The 17505-nt window shown below is 36.8% G+C and overlaps 1 protein-coding gene across 1 annotated transcript in view; it reads left to right on the top strand.

Annotated features, from left to right (window-relative positions):
* LOC150079300 (F-box only protein 21-like) overlaps positions 1 to 17505 on the top strand; it is a 157873-nt gene that overhangs the window by 95014 nt on the left and 45354 nt on the right. The window contains exons 5-6 of the mRNA XM_090383024.1: positions 8232 to 8374; positions 14627 to 14760. Coding sequence (XP_090239150.1) covers positions 8232 to 8374; positions 14627 to 14760 — 277 coding nt within the window. The remainder of the gene's footprint in view (positions 1 to 8231; positions 8375 to 14626; positions 14761 to 17505) is intronic.

Raw genomic sequence — 17505 nt, 5'->3', positions numbered from 1 at the left:
GTATGAGTGTTTTGAGAGTTCAGAATGCTATTTCTTGTAAAACATGATTTGTCTGTAACCAGAACCAGGAATTGAGGATCACTTGTACGTTGCAAAATTAGTCACTGGTCAAAGTTTATTCGTATTTTGTGGTAAAATTTCTTCTATAGATGTATTGTGAAATTATACAATTGCTGTTCATGTAATGTCCTCCATGCATTTACATGTGAAACATTTATATGACCTCACACTTTCTGATACTTGTGGTAGGAGATACTTGAACATCATGAAGTATTTACAGAAGTATTCAGCTTACCTGTTTCTCTAAGTCAGTGTTTCCCCAACCTGTGTGCCGCAAAAAATGCAAATTAATAAACCCAAGTTTTATAATAAAAATTAATTAAAACAAAAAATTCATTTATTTACTCTGTGCCAATCTGAGTGCCTTCAGGTGGTCAATGTGATGTCACATTTTGATTCCTAGTACTATATTTGTTCACCTATACTATGCAAATAATAAGTGTAATATTAAATATACCCAACAGAAACAACTTCCCATTTATGGATCTATGAATATAGTAGTGATTGTAGTGTGCTGCAAAATTTTTAGCACCTTTAAAAGTCTACCGCAGCAATGAAAAGGTTAAGAAACGCTACTCTAAGAGCATCTCCGTGGGCAGGAGCAGTAGTGCATAGCACATGCTTCTCGATTAGACCAGGGTTTGAGCCAGTGACCACCAAATATGGAGGATGACCACTGCATATCCCCGGAGCAATATGGCCTTAGTTGCTAATGCTCCTAAAAACCAAATAACAACAGCTACTCTAAGTTATTTCTCCACATTATAAAACATTAGCAAATGTTTTATGATTTGATACTCATCAAGTTGGAAATTTTTCAGCATGTCTGCAAACAGTGGCAGTGAAATTCTTGTGAGCCTCACTATAAATTAAAATCATATCAGTACTCAGAAAACAAACAGATTTGTAGCATCTTCCACAATATCATTTTAATAATTCCTGTACCATAAACAACAAAAGAGTCATTGTGGAACCTGTAACTCAAATAACAGACATGACACAGCTGGTGTGTACTCCACCATACTGGTTACTCACAGCTGAGTAATTGGTATGATTCATACAGTAGAACAAACTGTTCACATTGGTACTAGTGTTTTTGTATTCTAAAGTGCATTTATAATGATTTATGCACCAACATCGAGCCGTGATGATGAAGAGGTTGAAGAAATCTATACCGAAATTGAGAGTCTTCTAGATGAGCAGAAAACCCATTACACTATTATTATGGGGGACTTCAATGCTAAGGTTGGAAAAAGACAAAACAGCACAGAAAGGGCAACTATAGGAAATTTTGGAATTGGTGAAAGAAATGAAAGAGGTGAAAGACTTGTGGAATTTGCAGCATCTCAAGGATTGTCAGTAATGAACACTTTTTTCAAGAAAAGGGTGAACAGAAAGTGGACATGGAAGAGTCCAAATGGATTAACAACTAATGAAATCTACTTCATCCTCACTAACAGAAGATATATCGTGAATGATGTTATCGTCCTGAATAAGGTAAATGTTGGAAATGATCACAGAATGGTAAGATGGCCACTTGATATAGATGTAGGAAAGGAAAGAAAAAAACTGACTCAAGTAACTAATACGAAAGTCTTTGAGATAACAGAAGAGGAGAAAGAGCAGTATGTACTGGAACTTAAGAACAAGTCTGAGCTTCTGTAGACTGCTCAGAACCAAGATATCAACAAGGAATATTACAACTTTCTGAAAGTGATAAAGCCCAAGAAACCAGTAGGGAAAAAGAAATCCAAAGAAGAAAAAATTAGTCAAGAAACACTTGTTGTGATGAACCGAAGGTGACAAATGAAGAGCAAGATAGACACTGACAAGGAGAAAATTGAATATACTGAGTTATGCAAAGCCATTAGAAAGAGGCTCAGAGAGGATATAAGAAGATTTAACACAAGAAAAGTAGAACAAGCATTAAGGGAAAACAAAGGACTTAAATCAGCAGCCATGAGCAGTAATACAGAAAGACAAATGATACTGAAACTGAAGAATAGCAATGGTGTACTTATAAATAGCAGAGAAGCCATAATTCAAATAGCAGAAGACTAGTATAGAGAATTATACAAGGAGTGAGGGAATGATGCCAGCAGTAGGGAAGATGGGTCACACATACAACATACCCAATATTCTTCCTGATGAGGTAGAACAGGTGTTGAAGAAAATGAGGAATCAGAAAGCCCCGGGGGAAGATGAAGTTACTCTAGAGTTGTTAAAATTGGGAGGAAGAGACATAACACAAAAACTGGCAAGGCTCTTCACAAAATGGATTAGAAAAGGTGTGATGCTTAAGCAGTGGAATAATGCAATCATAGTTTTGCTGCATAAGAAAGGAGATAAATCAGAAATTGGAAATTATAGACCAATTAGCTTGTTATCCCACATCTACAAGTTGTTCACAAGGATCATTACTAACAGATTAGAAAGAATACTTGATGAGAATCAACCGAAAGAGCAAGCTGGCTTTAGGACAGGATTCTCAACTATGGATCACCTTCACGTAATATCACAGCTAATGGAGAAAGCAAATGAATATGAAACACCATTATGTCTGGCATTTGTGGATTATGAAAAGGCATTTGACTCCATACAGCATAAGGCAATGTTTCGGGCACTGGAAAGACAAGGCATAGATACCTCATATATTATGGTTTTGAAGAAAATATATGAGAACACTACCTCCTTTATTAGGCTAGACAAAGGCAGTAGCAAATTTAAAATCAAGAAAGGAGTTCGACAAGGAGACACAATATCTCCAAAGCTGTTTACTGCTGCACTTGAGGAAGCTTTCAGAAGATTAGACTGGTCGCAGAAAGGAGTCAATGTGAATGGAGAGTACCTAAACCATTTACATTTTCAGATGACATTGTGGTCATAAGCCACGATCCCAAAGAATTAGAGGAAAAGCTTAATCAGTTATGCACAGTTAGTAAGGATTTTGGACTGAAGATGAATATGGCTAAAAACAAAAGTAATGATGAACAAGTATGCCACGGAAAGGGAAATAATGATTGAAAAGGTGGAGTCATATACTTATCTGGGACAAGTTATTATGTTATAATGATAAATGGCTGGAAGTCAAGAGAAGAATAAATTTTGTATGGATAGCATTCAGGAAATATAGTCACATACTGAAGAGCAATATCCCAGTTTGTCTGAAACGTAAAATAATGAATCAATGTATACTCCCCACCATGACTTATGGAAGTGAAACTTGGGCACTCACCAAAAGAATGGAAGAGAAGCTGAGAACTACACAGCGAAGAATGGAACGAATTATATTGGGAATCAGACTATTAGATAAGAAGAGAAACACATGGATTAGGCAGCAAACTCAAGTAAAGGACATTCTTATCAAAACTAAAGAACTAAAATGGTCTTGGGCAGGACACATAGCTCGAAGACATGATGACAGATGGACTAAGAAAATAACAGAATGGTACCCAAGAGGAGCTAGAAGAAAACCTGGAAGACAGTGGCGGAGATGGATAGATGAAATTCATGAGTTTGTGGGTAAATGTGGGCTGGAAGTCAAGAGAAGAATAAATTTTGGATGGATAGCATTCAGGAAATATAGTCACATACTTTTGTGCAATGGATGGCCATTGCACAAAACAGAAGGAACTGGAAAGTTGCTGTAGAGGCCTTCATCCTGCAGTGGATTGAAAATAGCTGATGATGATGAAAGGGCATTTTACAAAGTCACATTTTTATAACAAATTTAAACATGTCATGTTATGCAGTTTTGTAATTTATGATTTGTATGTATAGAACATTTTTTTTTTTTTTCTTAATTATTTTTAGCTGAAGAACATGTTCCTGTATTTGTTCTGTGCAATTTTGAAACACTAATATATATGTATGCATGAATTCCTTTATTGCCTGAAATAGCAGTAAGAGCAATACTCTGGGAAAGGTTAAAACGAGGGATTTATAATTAAGTTAGCTTGGAAATGCAGCAAGGTTAACAACAAATCATGAAACTAATGCAATATTAATAATTATGCAAATATAGAAGTAGTTCAAAAAATAAATAAAAATTGCTTTGATCACATTGTTCTTATAAATAAAATTACAAAGACAAAGGTTGTGGTATAATTTATATTGATTACTGATTGCTTGAATGATGATTGTTTATACTGATTACATTAGATCAGCTTAGTTGACTTAAAAAGAGTCCATCTTCTTTGATCTGATAAGATTAGGTTGTAGAGCAAATGTAGATCATGTGTATTCAGGGAGAATTTTCCAATTGAGTAAAACAGCATTACTTTGAGCTGGAAATAAAGAGACTGGTAGGAATGAACCGGAGGATAAATGTTTATATAAAACCAGTAGAGAACAAATATTAAACAGAGGTGATAGGATGAATAATATTCCTAGTAACAAATGCCCAGATGAAGAAAGTATATAGAAAAATGGATAAGATATGTGTATATACTTAATGATGATTCTTCAGTTATCAACTAGTGCAGAATCACATTTATTTAATTATAAAGCTTTCAAAATACATACATATACTCTTAATTTTGAGCAATGTATTAAGCTTGCAATCTGTGAATACCTAAAAACTTGATTCAGTCAAACAGGAGCAATCAGTATACTGACTTTTAGGTATTTGTAGATTATGCAGATAGAATGTTTTGTTTTAGGAGCATTAAGAGGCAATACAAACAGGTTATTATAATATAATAATCTGTATATTGAATTGCCGGAAAACTCAGAAACATGGTAGATATCCCTGCAACAAAATTAAACAGCCCATGCAAAAAAATTTCCAACATCTACGTAAACATAGATGTTGCAAGTTTTACTGAAGATTGGGTACAGAATGGATACCCACAAGCTTTTTAAGAAGTTAAAGGACTGGACATGTGGCAAAAAAGTAGTGCTGTAAAAGGAACAGCAGAGTCTTAATTATCACCATATGAAGGGTGTAGCATTTTCAGTCGATTGTTTTGTTTGCCAGACACTGAAGGTGGCTATCACCAGGTTACAAGGCAAGTTTCAGCGAACTGGAGGATAACCCACAATGAATGGAGGCTGACCTAATGATAAAAGTAAGAATGCTGATAGTTGTTGTAACTGAATCTTATCTTCGATTTTCAAGAATAGTTAACAAATAGAGATATGCCAAAAATCCACTGTGTTGTTGAGGGTTGGGACATAGGGTGGGGTTAGGAATAGAAACAATAATGTACAGTTTCAACTTTTGTTTGTCACAGCTTGAATTAAGAACCAATTGGACAGAGACCAAAATGTTAGCATGAAGACATTGTTACACAAAATTCAGGATGCCATTGGGATCTAGAACTTGAGTAGTCAGGAAGGGGATCTGAATGTGCATCTGTCTTCAGAGAAATTATCTTTATAGAGCTTGTGTGCTTTCTGTTTCTCTTTAATAACTATGAGTATTGTACTATGCTTTAAATGGGGAAAAGGAGAAAGGTAGTGGATTTTTCTTATAGTAATTTTTTATATGAAGAAAAGTTGATCAGAAGCAGGTAAACCTGAAGAAAATTGACTGGATCATTGTTTAATGACTTTGTTGGTATAACTACCTTGTTTCCTTTTGCTGTCAAAAGTTCATCACAGCTGGTGGAACTAACAACAGAAAAAACAAAAGTTATGAGAAGAGGTGTATATGGTGACACTAGAAAAACTCAGTCTAGTCAGGCATTAAACCTTGTGGTGATGGAGAAGACCTGTTGTTGCATGACAGATAACTGTTCAGCAAAGTGAGATATCAGAAGGGGTATTTCTGCCAGTTAAAATCACTGATATGCAGTATGTGATCAGAAGGGTCAGCCCAGTGTAGAGACCTTCAACCAAATCAATATTTATACAAGAAATGGGACAGTAATTGACTGTTAAGAGTATAGAAATATCATTAATACCAATGTAAATAGCAAGAGCCTTAAACAGATTTGGTGTGTGTGTTTTTAACCATTAAGAAACAAGACATGAGAAATAATGTGCCCTTCCCCCTCCTGTTTTGCATAATGATATATTGTGGAAAATTTGAAATTAAAGTAAAGTAATGAGCAAGTGGAACAAGGGAATTATTATATTAAACACAACACCTCTTACAGATTCCATATTTCTTTTTTGTTATCTTACTTAGCCTTCCATGAATTCTTTCTGCTTTAGTTTATTGGCCTCTGCAATAGAAGTACAGGTAACTGCCGTATAACATGATACTTCAAAAACACCGTTTCGCTCTAACACAATTGATTAAGTGCAACAATCCTTGCACAATGAGGTACTTATATAACACAGTTTCACTCTAACATGGTTAGAGAATTGTGGAAAAATCACATAACACGGTATTTTTGAGCTTTTGTGCAGGGGAAACTCTGCCATTATGTTGGATGTAATTTTTCAACATTTCCTTTTTCTTTTTTTGTGAATCCCCGCTTTTGGTTCGCTAATTGTTATGAAAAAAAAATTGGGAAGTCCCATATTTTACTTCGTTGGGAAATCCCCGTGTTAGGTTCTGTGGTGTTGAACTTGTGGAAAAATCTATATTTAAAAATTTTATCACTATTGGATAACATGCCAGGCCATCCAAACGTTGAAGTAATGTTCCTACCACCTAATACAACTTCTTTAATTAGATCAAGGAGTTATATCTACCTTTGAAACTCATTACATCAGAAAATCGTTACAATGGATTTTGGCAAAAATTGATTCGAAATTGAATTGATGGAAAATTGAAGTGATGGATACATGGAAACATTTTTCTGTTGTGGACTGTATCAGGATTGTAGCTTTATCACTCAAGGAAGTAAAACCATCAACATTAAATGCATGTTGGAAAAATGTATTGCCAGAGTCAGTTCATGGTCGAACTGGCAGAAAACGAAATTGGTGCAATAGTAGAACTTGCTAAGTCGGTAGAGGGGGGAAGGTTTTGATGATATGGCTACTGAAGCCTTCATGGGTAGCACAGTTGGTAGAATTGCCGTCATCCCCATACCGGGTGGAAAAGACCTGATTTCAAATCCTGTCAATGACAGGAAGAATTTTTATGGGGATTTTTAACAACATGGCTGAGTTAGTTGGTCTCAGGTGAGGACAGCATGGTTTTTTCTCCCAGAAAATGGGGTTTTCCATCCAGAAAAGTAGAAAATCAACCTCAGAACAGACTTAATTTGAACACACAGAGTAGAATAGCCTTAGTCGCCGATGCTCCTAAAAAATATATATATATATAATAATAATAATAATAATAAAGATATGATTACTGAAGACATTCAAGAATTATTGGTAGAAAAAGAGGCTGGTGAAGCAGATTTGTTGGTGGAAATGGCATATTACAATCTTATTTTTTCGAATTCAGATTCTTCGACTGAAAGGATCCCAAAGTTTAAAAGGGAGCTTCAAAAATGCTTGGTTCCATATGATGAAATTTACAAAGATCTATTAAGCAAAAGCTTGATAGATCTTTGTAAACAAAACTAGATTTCGTGAAGATACACGATCTAAAATGGTGTATTTTTCTTAGTTCTTGGAGCATAACCCCCTTTTTGTGCTGGTTCTTAGTCCCGTATAACAGTTTCGCACTACACAAGATTTTATAGGAACCTAACTACCATGTTATATGAGGGTTACCTGTACAATAGTTGTAATCTGATAGCTATATTGCTGATAACAGTATTTCTAATTTTATAACTGAAGTAGTATCACAATTTATTCCTCAAGTGCTTGTCATTCTGAAAATAGAGCACTAAATTCACTCACCCCAAACTCTGAATTTCGACTAAAACTCTTCCAGCCCTCTTTTTTTCCTATTGAAATTTTTTGAGTTAAGACCATGTCTACCTGTATTTTTTTCTGAGACAGTCATGAATCCTTTAATTTGGAATATACCTTGGAAGATATAGATGATGGATTTCTACATACTTTAAATAGCTCAGACTTAAATAAGTTTGCACATCAACACTACTTTAGGTCGGTAACCTTAGAATTAGTAGGCCAAAGCACTAAATATTTATCAGGCACACAAAGTATAAAAACATTTTGTTTTACTGCATATTCAGACTCGATTTTTTTATTTTTTTTATTTTTTTTTTTTATGAACATTAACTCTAAGCTTTTCCTTTTAGTTTCATATTTTTTTTAAGCAAAACAATAGTTTGACTTTTCACTCTCTTATTTAGATGAGCCATTAGAGCAATCCTTATGGACACCCGAAGAATGTAAGGCAATATTAATTTGCATTAATACAGTTCTTTTCCACCATCTTAAATTTCGTGGAAACAAAGATGATTATTACAGTGCAGAAAACTCATTCATTAATCAAGTAAGTGCATTACAACACCTTTCACTGTTTTTATATGTTGATGATAGTTAGTAATTACCTGTAATATAAAAATATATAGCAGTATTTACTCTTGTAGCACATAAAATATACATGCATACACCGATGAGCCAAAATATTATGACCACCTACCTAATATGATGTTGGGCCGTCAGACAACTAACCACAGGCATTGTTGGTTGTTCGAGGGCAGCCATAGCAAAGGTGGGGTGGGAATGGTCCAAAGAGGGACACGACTACCCATTGTGCCAGGACAGGGAGACCGCCACTCATTGACAGTTGAGGTGAACTGTTGTTGGCACATACTGTCTGGAACAACAGATAACTCATGGTCCCTCAATTAATGACAGGCTGCAACCAGGGTGCACAGAGAAACATTTCTAAGCACACTATAGGACACATTTGCAGAAGGTCCACGACTAGGCAACCTGTTTACATGCCCATGTTGACAGACCATCATTGACATCTCTGCCTGCGGTGGGCACGGGAGCACCATTCCTGGACATTGAATGACTGGAAAAGTCACCTGGTTTAATGAATCAAAGTTCCAGCTCTGTATGCTGATGGATGAGCACATATTTGTTGAGGGGAACAACGGAGTGCTCTTACGAAGAAAGGCTTAAGTTCTGCAAATTGCAGCATCTGGAGACTAGGCACCTTCGAGGCAATCTGATCAAGGAGTATAAGGCCTTGAATGGATTGAGCAGACTCAGTGCTGATGGGATTCTTCCTCTTGCTCAGATTACAAACCTCAGGGGGCATAAACTAAAATTAAGGAAAGACAGTTGTCGAATAGATGTGCGGAAATTTTCCTTTGGCCAGTGGGTAGTTGATTGCTGGAACAAACTTCTGTCACTGTTGAAGTTGATAGCTTAAATAAATTCAAGGCAGAACTCATGCAGATGAGCACATATTTGTTGAGGGGAACAACGGAGTGCTCTTACGAAGAAAGGCTTAAGTTCTGCAAATTGCAGCATCTGGAGACTAGGCACCTTCGAGGCAATCTGATCAAGGAGTATAAGGCCTTGAATGGATTGAGCAGACTCAGTGCTGATGGGATTCTTCCTCTTGCTCAGATTACAAACCTCAGGGGACATAAACTAAAATTAAGGAAAGACAGTTGTCGAATAGATGTGCGGAAATTTTCCTTTGGCCAGTGGGTAGTTGATTGCTGGAACAAACTTCTGTCACTGTAGAAGTTGATAGCTTAAATAAATTCAAGGCAGAACTAGACAAACATTTGGAACAAATGGGAAGTTTTTTTTTTTTTTTTTTCCCCCTTTCTTTTTTTGACTGATGCTGTAAAAGCTTGCTTTTATTTTATAAAATTTAATGGATCCTTTTAAGTACAAACATTTGTTGCTATTTTCATGCATATTAAAAACACTATGAACCTGACAGCACTTTGGCTGCTCAGAAAATGCTTAAGACCTGCACATGGCCCATAGACCACCAGTTTTACACACTGAGTTAACATATATTATAAATGGGAAAAAACATGGAAATTGTTAGATAGGTTAGCAGAATAAATATTAAGTGTAACTGGGGACAAAATTAAGATATTCACAATTTTTCCACCGCTATTTTAATTATAGTGGTAAATTAGAAGGTGATCATACATAATGTTATTTAATTTTAAAATTGCCTAAATGCATTACAACATGCAAATTGTTTTTTTTAATACTCTTGTAGTATAAAATGATACATGGGTAGGAATGACCATGGGAAAGAAACTGCATTGGAGAAGAAATCATCACCAAGTTGTGACCTGAGATACCTAGAGGACAACCAACATTAACCTAGAAGGCACTTTAATGAGGAAAAGATCAAGTGTGTGCATGTGGATGGGAATGGTCTGGTATCCTATTAGGTAAACGAACAAGTAACGTGATTGGTAACAGAAAAAGCTTCTGCATCTACCAGCTGTCCATGCAAATAGACATTTGAAGTAAGCTGGAGTTGAGAATAGTAAAATCACTAAGGAAAATTATTTCACTATCATGAAAGTTAGATTGGAGAAAGTATAATTTAAGAAGAAAGTTCTGAGTAATTTGTACAGGTAGAGACACCAGATAAATTTGACAGAATTAGGTAAAGAGATTTTAAGCCAGAAGTGATCTGAAATCGAAGATTCCAGGTTACAAAGTCTGTGGCAAGGAATATCAGAATGCACATATGCACAAGTACTGCCTTTAAAGCAAAAGGAATTATAGATCAAATAATTTGTACAAATAAGGTGGATGAGGCATCCAATAACTAAGATTCTGTCAGGAAAAAGGAGGAAGGTGGAAGAAGACATCAAAGATTGCAAATTGAGACTAAGTATATATGTGAAATGAATTAGGAAAGGAAATTTGGCAGTTTGGTTCTTTTTGCAGATAAGTTTGTTCCACTAGATTGACTATTCATGGTGCTTTGATTTAATAGATTTTTATGAAATTTTTGGATATGACATACAAGAACCATCAAATGATTGATTATGAACAACGTTTTGACTGCAGCACATAGAAATAAAAATATAATGTAATTATCTGGAAAGCACCAATGCCAGAAATCTGATTAATTACTTTTATGATTTAGTTTCTAAGTTGATTTCAAATTTTTACGTATAAGAGCAGGTCAATAAGTAATGCACTATAAGCTGTAACAACTTGATTATCTGAGATATTGTAACCATACTTCACATACTAAAATACAATCTTTCAACTTTATGAAAATATCACTTGATGTAAGAATCATCACACTCTGCATTTTCTACAGCATTGTTTCCATTCAGTGAATAATGCACTTTGGTAAAAATCAGGAGGCTGACATTTACACCAGTGTTAAATGTCAGAAATTAGGGGGGCTGTAGAGTAGATGCTCCACCCTAAGGTAATCTTTAAGTGTCATTTGTGCTTATCCTTATGAACTTGATGTCCTGGAAATTCAGTTCAGGCCCTTTTGCTTTTCAGAACTTGATTAAGCTTTTCCAGGGACAAGCAGTATCTTTCTTTGTTGATGGTTGTTTCACTTTCCAAGAAATCGATAAAAATGATGCCATTTTGATCCCTGAAGAAGGTGGCCATAAGTTTTGTCAATAATTTGGAAAGTTTTGGCTTTTTTGTCTACAGATGATGTCAGGTGTGCCCATTTCGTGAATTGTAGTTTGGTTTGTGGGTCGTAATGGAGAAGCAATGTTTCATCACAGGTGACGACCCCTTTAAAGCACTCAGGACCAAACCCCTCCAGAAGATCTTCACAGATCTCTTTCCTCTCAGCCATCATCTCTCATGTGAGCAGCTTAGGCACCCACCGAGAACAGATTTTTCTCTGTTTAAAATCTGTAAAATCTGTTCCATCCATCATCAATATACAGAACATATTTTCCATCTATTGATGATAGTCAAAACACTTCTCTGTGACATTTTCTTATCATCCATGGCTTGTCTGGTGGTTATACACCTGTCATTTTGAATGAGTTGGTCAGTGAGCTCTTCATTTTTCACTGTTTGTGATAGACGTTGGTGTTTCAGCTCTTGGTTTGTCCTTACGTCAAAATCACCTTCCCGAAACTATTGGAGCACCTCTGAACATTATTTCAATCAATTGTCTGGTTCCTGTAGACTGCCAGGAGTTTTCAGTGAATAGATATGGCTGACTGATTACCCAATTTGAACAGGAACTCTGTCACACATCAGTGCCAGAAACAGCTGTTACTTTGTCCATCCATACTTCAGATGTGAAAAGACCAAAAAAATGATATTAGGTACATTAATGAGTAATTGGTAGTACAACAAGTGTGCATAAATAAATTCCTTCCTTGTGTGTGTGTGCGTGTGCGTGCGTGCATGCGTGTGTGTGTGTGTGTGTGAATAATTGTGCATTACTTATTGACCTGCCCTTGTACCTAATATGTTTTTAGGGGCATTGGACGGACACACACACACCATCCAGTCAAAACATTATACCACCTACCTAATAGTGGGTATGTCCTCCTCTTGCCACCCAGCAAGGCATGGACCCTGTAAGGTCTCTGAATGCTGCAGGATGTCTGTTGTATGGGACATAGGTCTGTAGTAGAGAATCCAAACATTAGATATGTCAATCCATGTAATCCCAGAGATGTTCACTGGGATTTGTATTCAGGAACAGTCACTGTGGAGCACTGCATCTGCTCAGCCATAGTGGTTAGATAGGTTTTAGCATTTGGAGTGTGCTATAGAGGTATGTGGGCTCCAAGAGATTTCCAGGAAGACATTTCCCATATCAGAACACTGCTGCTACCTGCCTGTTTATGTTGTACCAAGACATTGGAGTGATTCCATTCTGCCGTTGGTTCCATGTCCTCCATCTACTGTCCACATGGCATAGCAGGAAATATTCATTGGAAAAAGGCAACTTTCCCCCAGTTGTCAGAAGTCCAATGATGCCATTCAGATGTACACTTTGTTGGTGATGGGTGGCCATAAGCATTGGTACGATGCTTTCTCCAGTGACCTACACAGAGGAAGATTCATTGGATTGTAGTCTTGGAAACACCACTGATATTCCCCCTGGTTAAAGTCCATGGCCAGCCATACAACTGTTTGCCATTTATCAGCTAGTACAAGGAGGGACAGCATACATTCACCACAGCCATCAGTGAGGTGTGGGTGCTTGCCATTGGCCCAGTGGCTTCTGCTCTGTCCACTTTTGCAACACCTTAACTACAGCACTCTGCAAGCAGCCCACAAGATTTATTGTTTCTGTAATACTTCTACTCTTCAACCAGTAACCAACAATCATCACCAACTACCAACAGTGGAAAAGGTTGCCATCCTCTGGTATATAAACATCAAGAATATGCCCAGACATAACACGGCTTTGGTAGCACCCCTGCATTCACCCCACTCAGGCTTCTTTATATCACAAACAGCAGAGTAGTGATAGCAAGATTATATACTATCTGATCCAGATGAGGCATCTGGATCAGAAACCTAGTGATAACACTCTAGGAAGCCTAGAGTGTTATCACTAGGTTTTGTTCACCAGATTAGCTGCTAGCTAACCTGCATAAAGCATTTCAAAACTGCACCCTCAATGTAAGAGATCTTGCCATGATTCCAGCATAAGCTCAAAGTCATGACTCCACAGTAGGAAAATTTGGAGAAAAATAAGAAACCTGCAGTTCCCCCCCCCCCTTTTGTATTAAATGTATGGATTAACTATGTCAAAACTGGTCTGCAGACTCCCTGTAGTCTGTGGACAATTGCATTGAATTCATGAGGTGTACCAAACATGCTCAATGTCCTACCATTGTACTAAATCTAGACCACTTGTTCAAACTGCATAGGCAGACAGACAATCATTTTTAATTTTATTTTTTAAATGTGTGTACTTTGAAACATGGATGAGAAAATTTAGAGGAAGGATTACTTAGAATTTTTTGTTTTTTGATCAAAATATTATATCCCCCCCCCCTTTTGTATTAAATGTATGGATTAACTATGTCAAAACTGGTCTCCAGACCCCTGTAGTCTGTGGACAATTGCATTGAATTCATGAGGTGTACCAAACATGCTCAATGTCCTTTTTTTTTTTTTTTTTTTGATTTGGTAGTTGTTGGCGCATCGGCTTCTGTGGCCATATTGCACCTCCCAAGGTTTTTGCAGTACTTTGATCCAAGCCCGAGGCGGGAATCGAACCCGCGACCTTTGGGTTGCTCAATGTCCTACCATTGTACTAAATCTAGACCACTTGTTCAAACTGCATAGGCAGACAGACAATCATTTTTAATTTTATTTTTTAAATGTGTGTACTTTGAAACATGGATGGGAAAATTTAGAGGAAGGATTACTTAGAATTTTTTGTTTTTTGATCAAAATGTTATATTATTGAGAGCAAAAAAAAATAATAATTTAGTTTCAGGGTCCATGTCAAAATTGTTTGGATGAAACTGGTATAGATCAACGTCATTATGAAAAACTCCCCCCCTCCACACCAAAGAGGAAGAAAAAATCTGTTGCAAACAATTTCTGTTCAATTTATAATCCTAGTGTCATAAAAGAATTTTCCAATTATTAATATAAATGACAGACACATTTTCAAGTGTTATAAAAATTAAAACACATGAAACATAATGTAGTCCTGTGCTTTTTACAAATATCAACTATGCCTAAATAGCTTTAGCTCTTTTTATAATTTTTGAAAAATTAAAAGTGCGAATCAAAAAGTTTTTTTTATCATGATTTTAAATAAGTTTCTAAATTATAGGTTCTCATTAAAAGAACTGGAATTCCAATCACTCTCTGTGTTATTTTTGAATCAGTAGCTCGTAGGCTTGGAGTAAAATGTCTTGCTGTTAATTTTCCTGGTCATTTTCTCCTCAAATGGCTTGAACATCCATGGTAAGTATGTATTCACTTTATAGATTGTACATTTGATCATTCTAATTTTCAGTGTGTTAACTAGAGTTTCATGTTTAATAACATTATTAAGTAGCTTATGTTAGTCATAAGCTACTTAAAAACTATACCTTAAAGTCAGTTTAGATATCATGAATTAAATTTCTCAGAAACAAGCAGTATTTAAAAGTAAAAACCAAGTAAATTTAATATTAAATCCTTTTGAAATTTCCTTTTTATTCTTTTTGCAATTTTCAGCTGTATGTGGATGTTCATAACAGTGTTACACACACAAGATGCATTCCCCCTTCCCATGGTTCATTTTAGTGAACATTTTATATACTCGGTTGATCAGTGAATTGTGACCACCCCATCCATAATGGACTGTGCTGCATAGCTCACAGTATAAAAAGCCGAACAGCTTTGTATGCTAGAGCCTTAGTAATTTACATCTGGTTTGCAAGTCAAAGTGATAAAATAGCAGTTATGGGACATAAAGACAGGAAGTTTCCAAAGGGCATGATTGTGGGAAACTTGTGCATCAGGTGCTTACATGTCGGAAAAGGCAAATCTTATTGGTTGCCCATGGCCTACTGTGGTTAGGTATATAAAGAATGGTGTCAAACCACCTCCAGCTGACAGACCTGTAAAGGATCACACAAGGTGAATGTTCATGGTGAACAAAGGGTGCAGCATATACAAACTCAATACTAGGTCACTGTGCGACAGTTGAAGTCACATTGCAATATGGGAGTGCAAAAACAACATCCAAAATTATAATGCTTCATACACTCAGACATGTGAGATTCCACAACAGACACCCTCTCCTCATTGTTGATTGTCAAAGGCAAATGCTTTGGTGTCAACAACACACTGGTTGGACTTAGTGTATAGTGTTGATTGTAATGCGGCTCTGGGGGTTCCCAACAATTCCATGTCAAGCAGTGTGATAAATACAAAACTCTGAAAAGACTAGATTTCTGTTTGTTAGCTATAGTGTTAGTGGGGGATTGTGTTGTTCATCCAGCCTCTTAGCCTAAAGCCAGTGTTTTCACACAAAAACCTATAATTTACCATCCAGCAGCACAAGAAGGCAGGTTGGGTAGTAGGGAGTGTAAAGCACTGGCAGGGTGAACCCTGTGATAGCCAGAACTACAGACAGAGAGCGCCCAGTAAAAAAAAAAAAAAATTAGAAAGTTAGAAAATGGTAGTGGGGAGATAGGAAGTGGTAGAAAGATAGAGGGGCAGTACTGAAGGGAGGAACAGAAGAGGACCCCCCCAGTTCAAGATGCCCATCCTGCTCTGGGGATGGGATATGATAGTTGGCAGTGGTGTGACCCACTAAGTGAGAGGGGGAAAGGTGCCACCTAGGTTGGGGGATTGAGAGATCAACCAACCCACATGGTAGGAATGAAAGAACATAGGGAAAGGATCCCTATGTAGCAGTGCCTGTGTTGGTGCTCTATCCCACACTGCCAAGGGAAAAGCCATGCTGGCCAGTAACAGCATCCCACATCCCAGCTAAGTAGCCACATCATGGTGTCTGCTTGGATGGGCAGGGGACCTAGGCCATTCACCCATCATCCTATCCAGGGGGTGGGGGAGAGACATTTACTTAACTTGTAGTCCACATTTCATACTCTACTTCCATTCTATTTTTGTACTTTTTTCTTACATTTTATAATAATTTTTTACCTTTTTTCTTACATTTTCTATTAAGTTGTATCTGTCTATCTATTTTTTGATGTGTAAACAGCTTTGGCAGCACCTACTAAATTTTGGATGGTAGTAAAATCAATTTATCAAGATTTTGCAATGCAGAAATGATGTCATATTACGTCGTTTCCACTTCATAACAAAGAAAAATGGAGTTGGGAGAGGAGATCGTGTAAAGGATCATGGGAGGTGATACTAGATGTGCTCAGGGTTGGCATAAACCAGCTGGTTATGGAAAAAAGGTTTCTGATTCAGGGCATACCACTTAGGTGGCTTTGTGCTAAAAATTGCCACCTGTGGCAGAAACCTTTTGGTAAACAGAGAAATGGATATCTTGAGAGCAGTGGTCTTGGATGTGCTTAGAGCTGGCATAAACCAACTCTGAGCACATCCAGGATCATTACATTACAAGCACTTCAGCCTTACCAGTTGAAGTGCATGTAATGTAGGTGTTACAGTACCCACCTGTATTACTGAAGCAGTTGTATTTTTCCATCAAGAGGCAAATCATAAACATTTTTCCGTAAGCAGCTAGGCCAGTCGAATATTTGAATAAGTTCACAATTGGGAGATAACAGACATCAAATTACATGTATGAGTAGAATCTTTTGCTTGTCATTGGCCATTCTGATTAAGTTGCAGAAGTCCTTGTTGGTCATCAAGTTTTCGTGTTTCTTTGCAATTGGGCTGAGTCGGATCAAAGATGATAGCATGATTGTAACAATACAAATACGTGTATTGTTGCAATCATACTATTCAACAAATGGGTAATTGGGCTATTAGCCTAACTCCTTCCAAACATTGATTCGGGAGAGTAAGCAGCAGGCGTGTATATCCTATTCATCACTGACATTGATTTGGTAGAGTAAGTAGTGGATGTGAGCATAAATTGCCTTGTTCATGATTTCAGTTCTAGCTGTTCCAAATTTAGTAGGTGTTGTCAAAGATGTTTGCATGTAAAACATCTTTCTTGCATATGGAGTACACACATCATTTTTTTTTTTTTTTTTTTTTACTCATTCATCCTCTTTC

This window comes from Mastigoproctus giganteus, chromosome 10 (assembly GCF_048544385.1).
Source record: "Mastigoproctus giganteus isolate SK-2022 chromosome 10, ASM4854438v1, whole genome shotgun sequence".
NCBI classification, from domain to species: Eukaryota; Metazoa; Arthropoda; class Arachnida; order Uropygi; family Thelyphonidae; genus Mastigoproctus; species Mastigoproctus giganteus.
This window is presented reverse-complemented; position numbering and strand designations above follow the sequence as displayed.